Raw genomic sequence first — 15,580 nt, 5'->3', positions numbered from 1 at the left:
CGGTAAGTAAATTCTTATTTTCTCTATCGTCCTAGTGGATGCTGGGGTTCCTGAAAGGACCATGGGGATTATACCAAAGCTCCCAAACGGGCGGGAGAGTGCGGATGACTCTGCAGCACCGAATGCGAGAACTCCAGGTCCTCCTTAGCCAGGGTATCAAATTTGTAGGATTTTACAAACGTGTTTGCCCCTGACTAAATAACCGCTCGGCAAAGTTGTAAAGCCGAGACCCCTCGGGCAGCCGCCCAAGATGAGCCCACCTTCCTTGTGGAATGGGCATTTACATATCTTGGCTGTGGCAGGCCTGCCACAGAATGTGCAAGCTGAATTGTATTACACATCCAACTAGCAATAGTCTGCTTAAAAGCAAGAGCACCCAGTTTGTTGGGTGCATACAGGATAACAGCAAGTCAGTTTTCCTGACTCCAGCCGTCCTGGAACCTATATTTTCAGGGCCCTGACAACATCTAGCAACTTGGAGTCCTCCAAGTCCCTAGTAGGTGCAAGGCACCACAATAAGCTGGTTCAGGTGAAACACTGACACCACCTTAGGGAGAGAACTGGGGACGAGTCCGCAGCTCTGCCCTGTCCGAATGGACAAACAAATATGGGCTTTTTTGAGAAAAAAAAAACCCACCAATTTGACACTCGCCTGGTCCAGGCCAGGGCCAAGAACATGGTCACTTTTCATGTGAGATGCTTCAAATCCACAGATTTGACTGGTTTTAAACCAATGTGATTTGAAGAATCCCAGAACTACGTTGAGATCCCACAGTGCCACTGGAGGCACAAAAGAGGGTTGTATATGCAATACTCCCTTGACAAAGTTCTGGACTTCAGGAACTGAAGCCAATTCTTTCTGGAAGAAAATTGACAGGGCCGAAATTTGAACCTTAATGGACCCCAATTTGAGGCCCATAGACACTCCTGTTTGCAGGAAATGCAGGAATCGACCGAGTTGAAATTTCTTTGTGGGGCCTTCCTGGCCTCACACCACGCAACATATTTTCGCCACATGTGGTGATAATGTTGTGCGGTCACCTCCTTTCTGGCTTTGACCAGGGTAGGAATGACCTCTTCCGGAATGCCTTTTTCCCTTAGGATCCGGCGTTCCACCGCCATGCCAACAAACGCAGCTGTGGTAAGTCTTGGAACAGACATGGTACTTGCTGAAGCAAGTCCCTTCTTAGCGGCAGAGGCCATAAGACCTCTGTAAACATCTCTTGAAGTTCCGGGTACCAAGTCCTTCTTGGCCAATCCGGAGCCATGAGTATAGTTCTTACTCCTCTACGTCTTATAATTCTCAGCACCTTAGGTATGAGAAGCAGAGGAGGGAACACATACACCGACTGGTACACCCACGGTGTTACCAGAACGTCCACAGCTATTGCCTGAGGGTCTCTTGACCTGGCGCAATACCTGTCCCGTTTTTTGTTCAGACGGGACGCCATCATGTCCACCTTTGGTATTTCCCAACGGTTTACAATCATGTGGAAAAAACTTCCCGATGAAGTTTCCACTCTCCCGGGTGGAGGTCGTGCCTGCTGAGGAAGTCTGCTTCCCAGTTTCCATTCCCGGGATGAAACACTGCTGACAGTGCTATCACATGATTTTCCGCCCAGCGAAAAGTCCTTGCAGTTTTTGCCATTGCCCTCCTGCTTCTTGTGTCGCCCTGTCTGTTTACGTGGGCGACTGCCGTGATGTTTTTCCCACTGGATCAATACCGGCTGACCTTGAAGCAGAGGTCTTGCTAAGCTTAGAGCATTATAAATTTACCCTTAGCTCCAGTATATTTATGTGGAGAAAAGTCTCCAGACTTGATCACACTCCCTGGAAATTTTTTCCTTGTGTGACTGCTCCCCAGCCTCTCGGGCTGGGCTCGTGGTCACCAGCATCCAATCCTGAATGCCGAATCTGCGGCCCTCTAGAAGATGAGCACTCTATAACCACCACAGGAGAGACACCCTTGTCCTTGGATATAGGGTTATCCGCTGATGCATCTGAAGATGCGATCCGGACCATTTGTCCAGCAGATCCCACTGAAAAGTTCTTGCGTGAAATCTGCCGAATGGAATTGCTTCGTAGGAAGCCACCATTTTCTACCAGGACCCTTGTGCAATGATGCACTGTTTTTAGGAGGTTCCTGACTAGCTCGGATAACTCCCTGGCTTTCTCTTTCGGGAGAAACACCTTTTTCTGGACTGTGTCCAGAATCATCCCTAGGCACAGCAGACGTGTCGTCGGGATCAGCTGCGATTTTGGAATATTTAGAATCCACCCGTGCTGTTGTAGCAGTATCCGAGATAGTGCTACTCCTACCTCCAACTGTTCCCTGGACTATGCCCTTATCAGGAGATCGTCCAAGTAAGGGATAATTAAGACGCCTTTTCTTCGAAGAAGAATCATCATTTCGGCCATTACCTTAGTAAAGACCCGGGGTGCCGTGGACAATCCAAACGGCAGCGTCTGAAACTGATAGTGACAGTTCTGCACCACGAACCTGAGGTACCCTTAGTGAGAAGGGCAAATTTGGGACATAGAGGTAAGCATCCCTGATGTCCCGGGACACTATATAGTCCCCTTCTTCCTGTTCGTTATCACTGCTCTGAGTGACTCCATCTTGATTTGAACCTTTGTAAGTGTTCAAAAATTTTTTAGATTTAGAATAAGTCTCACCTAGCCTTCTGGCTTCAGTACCACAATATAGTGTGGAATAATACCCCTTTTCTTGTAGTAGGAGGGGTAATTTAATTATCACCTGCTGGGAATACAGCTTGTGAATTTTTTCCCATACTGTCTCCTTGTCGGAGGGAGACCTTGGTAAAGCAGACTTCAGGAGCCTGCGAAGGGGAAACGTCTCGACATTCCAATCTGTACCCCTGGGATACTACTTGTAGGATCCAGGGGTCCTGTACGGTCTCAGCGCCATGCTGAGAACTTGTCAGAAGCGGTGGAACGCTTCTGTTCCTGGGAATGGGCTGCCTGCTGCAGTCTTCTTCCCTTTCCTCTATCCCTGGGCAGATATGATCTTATAGGGACGAAAGGACTGAGGCTGAAAAGACGGTGTCTTTTTCTGCAGAGATGTGACTTAGGGTAAAAACGGTGGATTTTCCAGCAGTTGCCGTGGCCACCAGGTCCGATGGACCGACCCCAAATAACTCCTCTTCCTTTATACGGCAATACACCTTTGTGCCGTTTGGAATCTGCATCACCTGACCACTGTCGTGTCCATAACATCTTCTGGCAGTTATGGACATCGCATTTACTCTTGATGCCAGAGTGCAAATATCCCTCTGTGCATCTCGCATATATAGAAATGCATCCTTTAAATGCTCTATAGTCAATAAAATACTGTCCCTGTCAAGGGTATCAATATTTTTAGTCAGGGAATCCGACCAAGCCACCCCAGCTCTGCACATCCAGGCTGAGGCGATCGCTGGTCGCAGTATAACACCAGTATGTGTGTATATACTTTTTATGATATTTTCCAGCCTCCTGTCAGCTGGTCCTTGAGGACGGCCCTATCTATAGACGGTACCGCCACTTGTTTTGATAAGCGTGTGAGCGCCTTATCCACCCTAAGGGGTGTTTCCCAACGCGCCCTAACTTCTGGCGGGAAAGGGTATACCGCCCATAATTTTCTATCGGGGGGAACCCACGCATCATCACACACTTTATTTAATTTATCTGATTCAGGAAAAACTATGGTAGTTTTTTCACATCCCACATAATACCCTCTTTTGTGGTACTTGTAGTATCAGAAATATGTAACACCTCCTTCATTGCCTTTAACGTGTGGCCCTAATAAGGAATACGTTTGTTTATTCACCGTCGACACTGGATTCAGTGTCCCTGTCTGTGTCTGTGTCGACCGACTAAAGTAAACGGGCGTTTTAAAACCCCTGACGGTGTTTTTGAGACGTCTGGACCGGTACTAATTGTTTGTCGGCCGTCTCATGTCGTCAACCGACCTTGCAGCGTGTTGACATTATCACGTAATTCCCTAAATAAGCCATCCATTCCGGTGTCGACTCCCTAGAGAGTGACATCACCATTACAGGCAATTGCTCCGCCTCCTCACCAACATCGTCCTCCTACATGTCGACACACACGTACCGACACACAGCACACACACAGGGAATGCTCTGATAGAGGACAGGACCCACTAGCCCTTTGGAGAGACAGAGGGAGAGTTTGCCAGCACACACCAAAAACGCTATAATTATATAGGGACAACCTTATATAAGTGTTTTCCCTTATAGCATCTTTTTTATATATTTCTAACGCCAAATTAGTGCCCCCTCTCTGTTTTAACCCTGTTTCTGTAGTGCAGTGCAGGGGAGAGCCTGGGAGCCTTCCCTCCAGCCTTTCTGTGAGGGAAAATGGCGCTATGTGCTGAGGAGATAGGCCCCGCCCCTTTTTCGGCGGCCTCGTCTCCCGCTCTTAACGGATTCTGGCAGGGGTTAAATATCTCCATATAGCCTCCGGAGGCTATATGTGAGGTATTTTTAGCCAAAATAGGTTTTCATTTGCCTCCCAGGGCGCCCCCCTCCCAGCGCCCTGCACCCTCAGTGACTGCCGTGTGAAGTGTGCTGAGAGGAAAATGGCGCACAGCTGCAGTGCTGTGCGCTACCTTTAGAAGACTGAGGAGTCTTCTGCCGCCGATTCTGGACCTCTTCTTATTTCAGCATCTGCAAGGGGGCCGGCGGCAAGGCTCCGGTGACCATCCAGGCTGTACCTGTGATCGTCCCTCTGGAGCTGATGTCCAGTAGCCAAGAAGCCAATCCATCCTGCACGCAGGTGAGTTCACTTCTTCTCCCCTAAGTCCCTCGTTGCAGTGATCCTGTTGCCAGCAGGACTCACTGTAAAATAAAAAACCTAAGCTAAACTTTTCTAAGCAGCTCTTTAGGAGAGCCACCTAGATTGCACCCTTCTCGGCCGGGCACAAAAATCTAACTGGCTTGGAGGAGGGTCATAGGGGGAGGAGCCAGTGCACACCACCTGATCGGAAAGCTTTACTTTTGTGCCCTGTCTCCTGCGGAGCCGCTATTCCCCATGGTCCTTTCAGGAACCCCAGCATCCACTAGGACGATAGAGAAAGGAGATTTATGGTAGACTTACCATTGTTTAATCTCTTTCTGCGAGGTACACTGGATTCCACAGGGAATAACATCAGGATGTAGAGTTGGATCTTGATGCGAGGCACCAACAGGCTAAAGCTTTGACTGCTCCCAGGATGCACTGCACCGCCTCCTCTATAGCCCCGCCTCCAGGCACTGGAGCTAAGTTTCGTTAACCAGTCCAATGCAGTAGCAGGTAAGAGAGACGGTAGATGTTAGTCACATAGAACCACATTCTCACAACAAGAGAAGGGACTAGCGACGAATGCCATACAAACTCAAAGAAGCTAAGTGCGTCAGGGTGAGCGCCCTGTGGAATCCAGTGTACCTCGCAGAGAGATTTATCAATGGTAAGTCTACCATAAATCTCCTTTTCTGCAGCGGCGTACACTGGTATTCCACAGGGAATAACATTGGGGATGTCCTAAAGCAGTTCCTCATAGGAGGGGATGCACTGTAGCAGGCACAAGAACCCGGCGTCCAAAGGCAGCATCCTGGGAGCCGGAAGTATCAAAGGCAGAGAACCTGATGAACGTGTTCACTGAGAACCACATAGCCGCCTTGCACAATTGTTCTGCGGACGCGCCACGGCAGGCCTCCCAAGAAGGTCCAACAGATTGAGTAGAATGGGCTTTAATAGCAGCAGGAGCTGGGAGCCCAGCCTGCGCATAGGCTTGTGCAATCACCATTCTGATCCATCTGGCTAAGGTCTGCTTATTCGCAGGCCAGCCACGTTTGTGAAAACCAAAAAGTACAAAATGGGAATCTGACCTCCGGCAGTCCTTTCCACATTAACACGGAGAGCCCATACCACATCCAAAGACCGCTCTTTGGAGGACAAACCAGAAGAGATGAAGGCCAGCACCACAATCTCCTGGTTAAGGTGAAAAGATGATACAACCTTAGGCAAATAACCTGGGTGAGTTATAAGAACTGCCCGGTCATGGTGAAAAATCAGAAAGGGTGGATGACCGGACAAAGCGCCTAAGTCCGACACTCTCCTAGCAGAAGCAATAGCCAATAGAAATACGACCTTACGCGTAAGGCATTTAAGATCCACAGACTAAAGAGGTTCAAATGGAGACTCTTGTAAGGCATTCAGAACAACAGACAGACCCCATGGAGCCACAGGAGGGACATAGGGAGGCTGAATCCTTAGAACACCCTGAGTGAAAGTGTGAACGTCAGGAAGAGACGCAATTTTTCTCTGAAACCACACAGACAAGGCAGATTTATGGACCCTGAGAGAAGCCAGACGAAGGCCCAAGTCTAGGCCTTGTTGTAGAAAAGCCAGCCTGGAAGTTCTGAAAGTATATGCATCATAATTCTTAGCAGCACACCAGGTGGAGTAAGAATTCCAGACCCTAGAATAAATCCAAGCCGAAGCTGGTTTACGGGCCTCCAACATCGTTTGAATGACCGCCTCAGAGAATCCTTTTGAACTCAGGAGTGAAGCTTCAAGAGCCACGCCGTCAAAGCCAGGTCCGGGTAGACAAAAGGACCCTGAACGAGGAGGTCTAGGCATTGAGGAAGTAGAAGTGGACACTATCGAGAGACCCTGCAGGTCTGAGAACCGGTGCCATCTGGGCCACGCTGGAGCGACTAGAAGAAGTATTCCTCCTTCCTGCTTGAACTTCTGTATTACCTTGGGCAGGAGTGACACTGGAGGGAACATGTATGGCAGCCGAAAGTTCCATGGAATTGCCAGTGCGTCCATGAAACACTGCTTGAGGATCCCTTGTCCTTGCTCCGAAGACCGAAACCTTGTGATTGTGTCGAGACGCCATCAGGTCTACATCTGGTAGGCCCCACTTGTCCACTAGGAAGTGAAAGACTTCTTGATGAAGACTCCATTCTCCGGCGTGCATGTCCTGACTACTGAGGAAGTCCGCTTCCCAGTTGAGGACTCCCAGAATGAACACTGCCGATATGCCTGGCAGTTGGCGTTCCGCCCATTGGAGGATTTTTAACACTTCAATCATTGCCATGCGGCTTCGAGTGCTGCCTTGATGATTTATGTACGCCACCGTGGTGGCGTTGTCTGATTGTACTTGAACAGGCCTGTTCTGTACCAGTGGTAGGGCCAGTGTCAACGCACTGAACACTGCCTGTAATTCCAGAATGTTTATCGGGGGGAGAGATTCCTCCCTGGTCCACCGACCCGGAGAGAGTGTTGCTCCAACACCGCACGCCAACCTTGCAGACTGGCGTCCGTTGTCAGGAGGACCCAGCTGGAGATCCAGAAGGGACAGCCCCTGCTCAACTGTTGGTCCTGTAGCCACCAGCTCATTGACCGACGAACCTGCGGAGTCAAGGAGATCATGTGAGACCTGATCCGATGAGGGAGGCCATCCCACTTGGAAAGGATTAACTTCTGCAGAGGGCGGGAATGAAATTGAGCGCACTCTGCCATGTCAAAATCAGACACCATGAGGCCTAGTACTTGTATCGCCAAGTGTATCGACACTCTCGGGCGAGAGAGGAAGTATCCGATCCTGTCCTGAAGATTCATGACCTTCTCTGGAGACACAGTCATTGGCTGTGGGTGTCCAGCAGCGCCCTCAGGTGCACCATGCTCCGAGCAGGGACCAGCGAGGACTTTTTCCAGTTGATGAGCCACCCGTGGGCTTATAGGAATTGGACCGTCAGTTCCAGATGACAGAGGAGAACATCTTGGGAGTTCGCCAGGATCAGCAAGTCGTCAAGATATGGCAGGATCCTGATTCCCTGACGACGGAGACAGGCCGTCATCACAGCCATTACCTTGTTGAAGATCCGAGGCGCCGTGGTCAATCCAAATGGCACGGCCTGGAATTGATAATGTAGGCTGCCAATACCGCAGATATTGCCGATGCGACATGGCAATAGGAATATGCAGGCAAGCATCCTGTATGTCCAGGGATACCATATAGTCCATGGGTTCGATTGCTAGTACAATAGAGCGCAGAGTTTCCATAAGGAAATTGGACACTCAAAAACTTGTTCAATGATTTGAGGTTGAGGATAGGCCGGAAAGACCCATTTGGTTTCGGGACTAGAAACAGGGTCGAATTGTAATTCCTGCCTCTCCGAGACAGGGGTACCGGCACTACCACCCCTGTTTCCAGGAGGTATTGTACAACCAGGTGTAGAGCTATCCGAAGGGATAACCTGTTGAACAGATCTGGCGAGGGGGACATCTCTTAAAAGAGATCGCGTACCTGCGAGATACAACTTCCCGAACCCAGGCGTGCAGCAGGCTTGTCTTGTTTGGCAGCAGGCTGATGGGCGGCCCAGGATTGTTTAGATTTAGGCTTAGTGGTTTTGGAAGCACAAGTCTGTTGCGGATACACTTGACTCTTTGCTTTCCCTGGAGGTCGAAAGGAACGAAAGGTGGTGATTTTAGCCAATGGAGCAGAAGGATTAGTATCTGGGAGACACGCAGTCTTGGCCGTAGCCAAGTCAGTTACGATCTTGTTCAGATTCTCCCCAAATAGGATGCCTCTCTTAAAAGAGAGCACCTCCAAGGTCTTTTTGGAGTCCAGATCCACCTTCCAGGACCTCAACCACATAATTCGACAAGCCAGCATAGACGTAGTAGAAGCCTTGCCCGGCATTACCCCTGCGTCAGAGGCCGCCTCCTGAATATAATGGGAGGCTGTGGTAATATAAGACAGATATTGTCTGTCAGTGACAGAAAAATCCTGAGGCACCTCATCTTTAGTTGCTTGAACCCATGCTTCAAATCCTTTTGCAGCCCAAGAGGCTGCCATAGTAGGTCTATGCACAGCACCGGTAAGAGTGTAAATAGATTTCAGGCAACCCTCCACACGCTTATCCATCGGTTCCTTCAGCGAGGGGACGGTGGTGACAGGCAGAGTCGAGGACACCACCAGACGGGCGACATGAGAGTCCACCGGCGGTGGAGTCTCCCATTTGTTACTCAACTCCGCAGGGATAGGGTAATGAGCTAGCATCTTCTTGGACAGGGAAAACTTCTTTCCTGGAGACGCATGGTCAGAGTGTGGTAAGACTACCTTAGCAACCTTCTGACGTTTGAATTTATCAGTTTTCTTAACGTAGAAGCGGGTTCAGAGTCATCCTCCATTTGGAGAATCAGCTTAATAGCCTCCACTAAGACAGGAACATCAACCTCCGTTATAGAATCCTCATCAGAAGCAACTGTATCAGTGTCGGACGGAGCAGTATATTCCCCGTCTTCATCAGAAGAATTGTCCGAAATATTAGCGGATTGGGAGGAAGAAATGGCCCGCTTAAGAGGACCCCTTAGCCCCTTTCGAGGGGCGAGAGGTAGGTTGAGCAATCAAAGATTTATATAATTTTTGCACCTTAGTAGATAGTGAATCCGCCCATGGCGGGTTCACCACAGGGACAATATGTGGCTGTAATGGCACAGGAGGGCACACAGGGGGCGTGAGACGCATCACCAGTGTAGATAGCATATTTGAAAATACTTCCCACGGTGGTTCCTGAGTGGCCACAGCTACTGCGGGCTGGCTGGGAGATGTACGACACAGAGTGCCTGAACCAGTAGCTAAAAACTTCCCCTTCAGGTAAATCCGTCGTGCAAGCACTGCAGGATGCAGGAGCGCCCGCGGATTACCCGCCCTGTGTATCAAACATTATAAGAAATGTAGCCTTAGAGCGTGACAGTAAAATATAGCCAGACAAATATAATACCTGCAAATAACCCTGTGTTATGTGACAGTAAATACCAAGCACAAACAGAGGACTTGTGCGGTATATGGTGACTGAAGCACACAGAGAAAAATACAAAATAGTATATATATATATACACACACATCTATCTATATCTATCTATATCTATATCTCTATATATCTATATATATATATATATAGACCCTAACGCACCAAGCCTCCCAAGGTACAGAAAATAGTGGTAGCGAGTGGTGCGATACACAAGAATGGAAACCACACAGCAGCTCCAGGCACACACAGTCACACGTACTATGCAGAAGTTATTACATATAAAACGGCACTGGATTAGTAATTTACATATTACTATGTCTGAGTATAGATATAACAATGCACGGTAAATACTGGATGTATATCACAGAATACTTGTACTAAATATTCAGATAGCAGTACACTTGTTCTTAACTAACACGGTCTAAAATGGCATGTAGAATACTTAAGTGTCTGTAAAAGCACAGCGCTGATGAGGCAGGTGGCTTTACAGAGGAGGCATCACCCAGCAGTCCCAGAATCAGCTCAGCTAGTAGTGAAGATGGCGCCAAAATGCAGCTCCAGTGCGGGAACACCAGCAGTAGATGGAGCCCGAAGCTGGGGGAGGGGCTACAGGTCAGCACCTTATCCCCTATGGTACCCACCGGGTACTATGGAGCCTATAATAAATGGATTTTAGTAAATCCGACCTGTGCTCCCCTGCACTGGTGGATATAGTGGGGTCCCTTGTGCAGTACAGTGGCCATGCCAGCGGCACGGTCCGTCTCCTGGGACCGCGACCGGATCGCGATTCGGCGGGTCCCACCTGGGGGACCCTATTACCTCCTCCCTGATGTGCAGCCACGCGATCCAGGAGTGTGTCAGCCTGAAGTCCAGTGCACCTCCGCTGCAAGTATCCGAGAACCAGGCCGTGGGAGTATGCAACGCTGCTGGGGGAGGTGATGGAGCTGCAGCACAGCATGTCAGAATGACATATAAAGTGCTGCGGCCCCTGAAGTCTTCTAAAAAAGCTTTTCAGGGCTGCCTAGCGCAGCCCCACCTGTTAGCGCTGTTGAAGTGCCTGGAGGCGGGGCTATAGAGGAGGCGGTGCAATGCATCGTGGGAACAGTCAAAGCTTTAGCCTGTTGGTGCCTCGGATAAAGATCCAACTCTACACCCCAATGTTATTACGTGTAGAATACCAGTGTACCCCGCTGCAGAAACCCTGATTTAGCATTTATTTATATTGTCCTTATAAAATCATCTATCCGGCTTTGATAACCTGCTTCTCAGTACAACTATGTCTCGTCTTTCAACATCCCACCACTGTACAGTATTCAACATCATGTCTGCCAACGCCTAATGCCCAGGCCTCATTACCTCTGTATCATAGAAGATGCATCTCCCATCATACGTGCCAATCACAGCATGCTTGCCGTTCTGACAGAAGTTTGCCGCTGTAATGAGTTTCGTCTGTCCATCGATTTCATTCCACAAGGCAACTTTTTTATCAGGAATGTTCCAAAGTCGAAGTTTCCCATCCAAGGAACCGCTCAAGAAGTATCTGTCATCCTACAGACAGAAACCAGATAACTGTCATTTATTGCTCTATAATCACCGAAAATCAAAAAGGGTATTAAAGTTGCAGAGCAGAATAAGTATTTCTTCCTACAAATGTATCGGTGTCTGATAAAGTGTTGCAGCGCTCACTCCTAATTTATGCAACCTGACAATGGCAGACTCCCCGTTACAGACTTATGTCCTAGGGATATACTCAGGCTGACTACCATGAGAAACACATTGTATTGTAATGCTTTGGATAACGGGATTATTGTCAATAACATCATATTTAAAAATAAAATATAAAAGAACCCCCAATCCCCTGGATCTTCCTCCAAATGTAACCCCACCGGACTTCTGTTAACATTGTTAAATTCCTGTCTCGCATCCTAGTCACCACTAAGAGTTTGATTGCGTGCAACTGGAAGAACCCTCTTCCACTGTCCCTCGCTACCCTGAAATCCCAAATTTGGCATATAGCTGCTATGAATAAAAAATGTAATATGGAGCGCTAAGTGTTGAACACACATACCTGTGAAAGAAGAGGTTATTGTTAATGTAACAGCTCTTTTGTGAAATAGTAAAGGAGATGGTAAGGATGTTTGTCCAATCCGGGTAAGAAAGCAGTGTTTAATTGCGGGTATCTGTCCCTGCTGTCCCTACCTGTATTACACGCGGCTTGATGTCCGTTCAGCCTAAACGGCTGCCGCGGCTGTCAGGTCCCGTGCTGGCGTCACTCCTAGTTAAAGGGTGTAAAACCTGAAACGCGTTGGAGAGACTATTGCAAGCATCGGAGGAGAGACACCAGCGTGTGCTATTGCTGGTGCACCCTAAAGCCGAAAGCCGCAAAAAGGAGATCGGGCCGGAGTGACGTCAGCACTTATTGTACTTGTATCTTCTCATAATTGTTTACATAAACTCTTTAAATAGACTTTAAAATAAATAAAATAAAAAATAACAATAATAATATGCATCCCATCTATATTACTGGCGATATATCAGATAAGTCTGACATTGGTGCTGCAACAATGCAGAGCACTATACAGATATACAACATTATAACTAGTCACTGTGATTGCACTTATTTATTGTAAAACTACTATTTTATTTCTACAAAAAGGATTAGGTTATCAGGGAAATATTTTCTATTTCATAGTAGGGTTTATCTTTACAATATACTCTGCCATCTAACACAACTGAACCCGAAAGACCTAAGGGCCTTCGTTAGAAAGCAGCAAAAGGTATTAAGGGATTACCCCGGGAATCTGGAGTGAAACCTGGAAACAGTAACACATACAGAGGGGAGTTATTATTGATAGTAAAGGATCATGTTGGAGCCACCCTTCACTAAAGGGGCCCTAGGGGCCTAAGAAATGTAATTAACTACTGTAGATCAGGTTTTAAGTATAGTTCTCTTTTAACGTCAGTTTATTTCTCTGCATGTGCACAGTAAATACGTGCACGTGTTTTTCCACACAGACAGCCCTGTTTTACAACATACAGGAAAATGTACTTATAAAAAGTAAAAGCTGTCACATTAGTCACTCTATAACAGAACACAGATACGTTCTATAAACTCCCATACACTGGGTTCCCAAATGGTCATATGAACCAGGAAATCTGCCGGAACGTTTGGCTGGTTTTTCCAAGAAACGTTCATTAAACACAGAAATTCTGCTGGAGGACTATGCTTGTTTTCTTATTAACCAAAATACAGTTTTTTGTTATGCATTATTCTCGATCGATTAAAGTGCATATGTCCTCACAGAGGCGGCTGCTGTTTTGTGGGTGGAAGAAAGCTTTATAATGGAGCCTACAACTTCATTAGGAACCAAAGACATCAGCTAGGGCAGTAATGGGGAACCTTTGGCACTCCAGCTGTTGAACTACACATCCCAGCATGCCCTACTACAGTTCTGCTATTTGGCCATGCTAAAACTGTAGCAGGGCATGCTTTAATGTGTAGTTCAACAACAGCTGGAGCGTCAAAGGTTCCCCATCACTGACCTAGGGGCTGGATATGATGCGGTCTGATGAACATTGTCTATCACTGCGTCACACAGTAGCCTAACGTATGCTATATCACAAGGAGTGGCCATGTACAATACATCCGGCATGAAGAGAAGTGACAGAGGGGGAGTGTTACTTGTGGGATATACAAATATCACGAGACAGAACCTGCCAGATCCCTCTTTGTTCCCTTGCATATGGCAGGCAATACAAAATACTTGGTGACACTGACCTACAAGATGCTATATTCGCATTAAACTAAACAGATTAGCTGTGCTGGAAATGGCCCGTTCCAAATGCAACCAATTGCTCTGCACACTGGTACAGCAAACTAGGAAACACAACATCCCTGAACAATTATACAACCTTTTATAGTTGCTAATAAAATGCACAAACACCAGCTGAGTCCAGACAGCAAGTTATCATAAGTGCGACTCACAGAACAAAAACAGAACTATATTTTAGCGTAATTAAAGCAATGTTTTTACAACACTATCAATTAGGGCTTCAAAGAATACATTAAAAGCTCTAATAAAAAACAAACAAACCTATAAAAAGCAGCTCTGCTAGACTGGGAGGTTATCATCTGCTAGTAATCATTACACAATAGGACTTTCATGGCACAGTCTAAGCCGGCATTCCTAGAACACGGCTAGTTACAGATTTACCTCTACCTGGGGAGGGACAAACCATACCCACACCCCTCATCCTCTAGGGCTAAGATAACTGGTTTTTAAATAGCGCTGTAAACACACACCAGAGACCATTTAAACTTGAATATATACGGTTATATCAAGATGCAAACGGGCAGTCTTACATTCTGTTCTATACAATTTAGAACCCTCTTTCCTAAGACAGTGTCCCTCATTCACCATTGAGCCGTATTAGGCTGTCACATGGAGGGTTACTTACCCTTGGATGGAAAGCTATTGCTGTAACAAAATCTATATGCTGGAAGCAACAGAGACACTCCCTCCTGGATATGTGCCACAGACGGACCGTCTTGTCCATTGATGATGAGAGTAAGAAGTAATTCTGTGGGGAGAATATCAGGATGACTGTCACAGTGTGTTCTCTTCAATAACAGGAACATCGGCTAGCAAGCATCCTAATTATCTGCTGTAAGGAGATCGTTAGCGGTGGAGGCTAAGCAGCAGCACAACTGTAATTTTAACCAGATCATTTTGGCTTCTTCACTATAATTAAGCAGCAGAAGTCACTTTGTGGACAACGAATCGCTGTTACAGACAGTACAGACAAAAAATAATAGTCATGGCCCAGTTCCACCCTGTCGGCATATTGATCCGATTCTTTTCTGTGTAACATAGCGTTTATAATATACAGGCAAGATACGGGACAGCTCAAATACCTGCTGAAAAACGGCTTGTGCTTTCATTCAATCATCAGGCAGTAAAAGGTGATCATTAGTGAGGGATGTGTCTGATTAACGGCAAAAAGGGTGTTTAACTATCAACCATAGTGAAGTCTTATGTCATCTCCTACACTCCATGATATAGACTTCGCTCTAGAACCATGTGGGATATTTACAAACATCGATTTTTTTTACAAAATGGAAACATGATAACTTGATTAACTACAGTCTTGGCTCAAATCGCTGGATATACATTTACCAGCCCTCCAGCAAGGTCCAAGAGGGTAGAGGATAAAATAAGAATTTACTTACCGATAATTCTATTTCTCGTAGTCCGTAGTGGATGCTGGGGACTCCGTCAGGACCATGGGGATTAGCGGCTCCGCAGGAGACAGGGCACAAAAGTAAAAGCTTTTAGGATCAGGTGGTGTGCACTGGCTCCTCCCCCTATGACCCTCCTCCAAGCCTCAGTTAGGATACTGTGCCCGGACGAGCGTACACAATAAGGAAGGATTTTGAATCCCGGGTAAGACTCATACCAGCCACACCAATCACACTGTACAACCTGTGATCTGAACCCAGTTAACAGCATGATAACAGCGGAGCCTCTGAAAAGATGGCTCACAACAATAACCCGATTTTTGTAACAATAACTATGTACAAGTATTGCAGACAATCCGCACTTGGGATGGGCGCCCAGCATCCACTACGGACTACGAGAAATAGAATTATCGGTAAGTAAATTCTTATTTTCTCTGACGTCCTAAGTGGATGCTGGGGACTCCGTCAGGACCATGGGGATTATACCAAAGCTCCCAAACGGGCGGGAGAG

General features: G+C 47.2%; 1 protein-coding gene across 3 annotated transcripts in view; it reads right to left on the bottom strand.

Annotated features, from left to right (window-relative positions):
- The window catches only part of WDR44 (WD repeat domain 44), a 212,930-nt gene that overhangs the window by 40,269 nt on the left and 157,081 nt on the right, over positions 1-15,580 (bottom strand). For all 3 annotated transcript variants that reach the window (XM_063937554.1, XM_063937555.1, XM_063937553.1), the window contains 2 exons: positions 14,289-14,411; positions 11,187-11,378 (listed from right to left, as the gene is read on the bottom strand). In XM_063937554.1, coding sequence (XP_063793624.1) covers positions 11,187-11,378; positions 14,289-14,411 — 315 coding nt within the window. The remainder of the gene's footprint in view (positions 1-11,186; positions 11,379-14,288; positions 14,412-15,580) is intronic.

The sequence above is a fragment of the Pseudophryne corroboree genome, chromosome 8, assembly GCF_028390025.1.
Source record: "Pseudophryne corroboree isolate aPseCor3 chromosome 8, aPseCor3.hap2, whole genome shotgun sequence".
NCBI classification, from domain to species: domain Eukaryota; kingdom Metazoa; phylum Chordata; class Amphibia; order Anura; family Myobatrachidae; genus Pseudophryne; species Pseudophryne corroboree.
The sequence above is the reverse complement of the archived record's forward strand: the minus strand, read 5'-3'. Positions and strand labels throughout refer to the sequence as shown.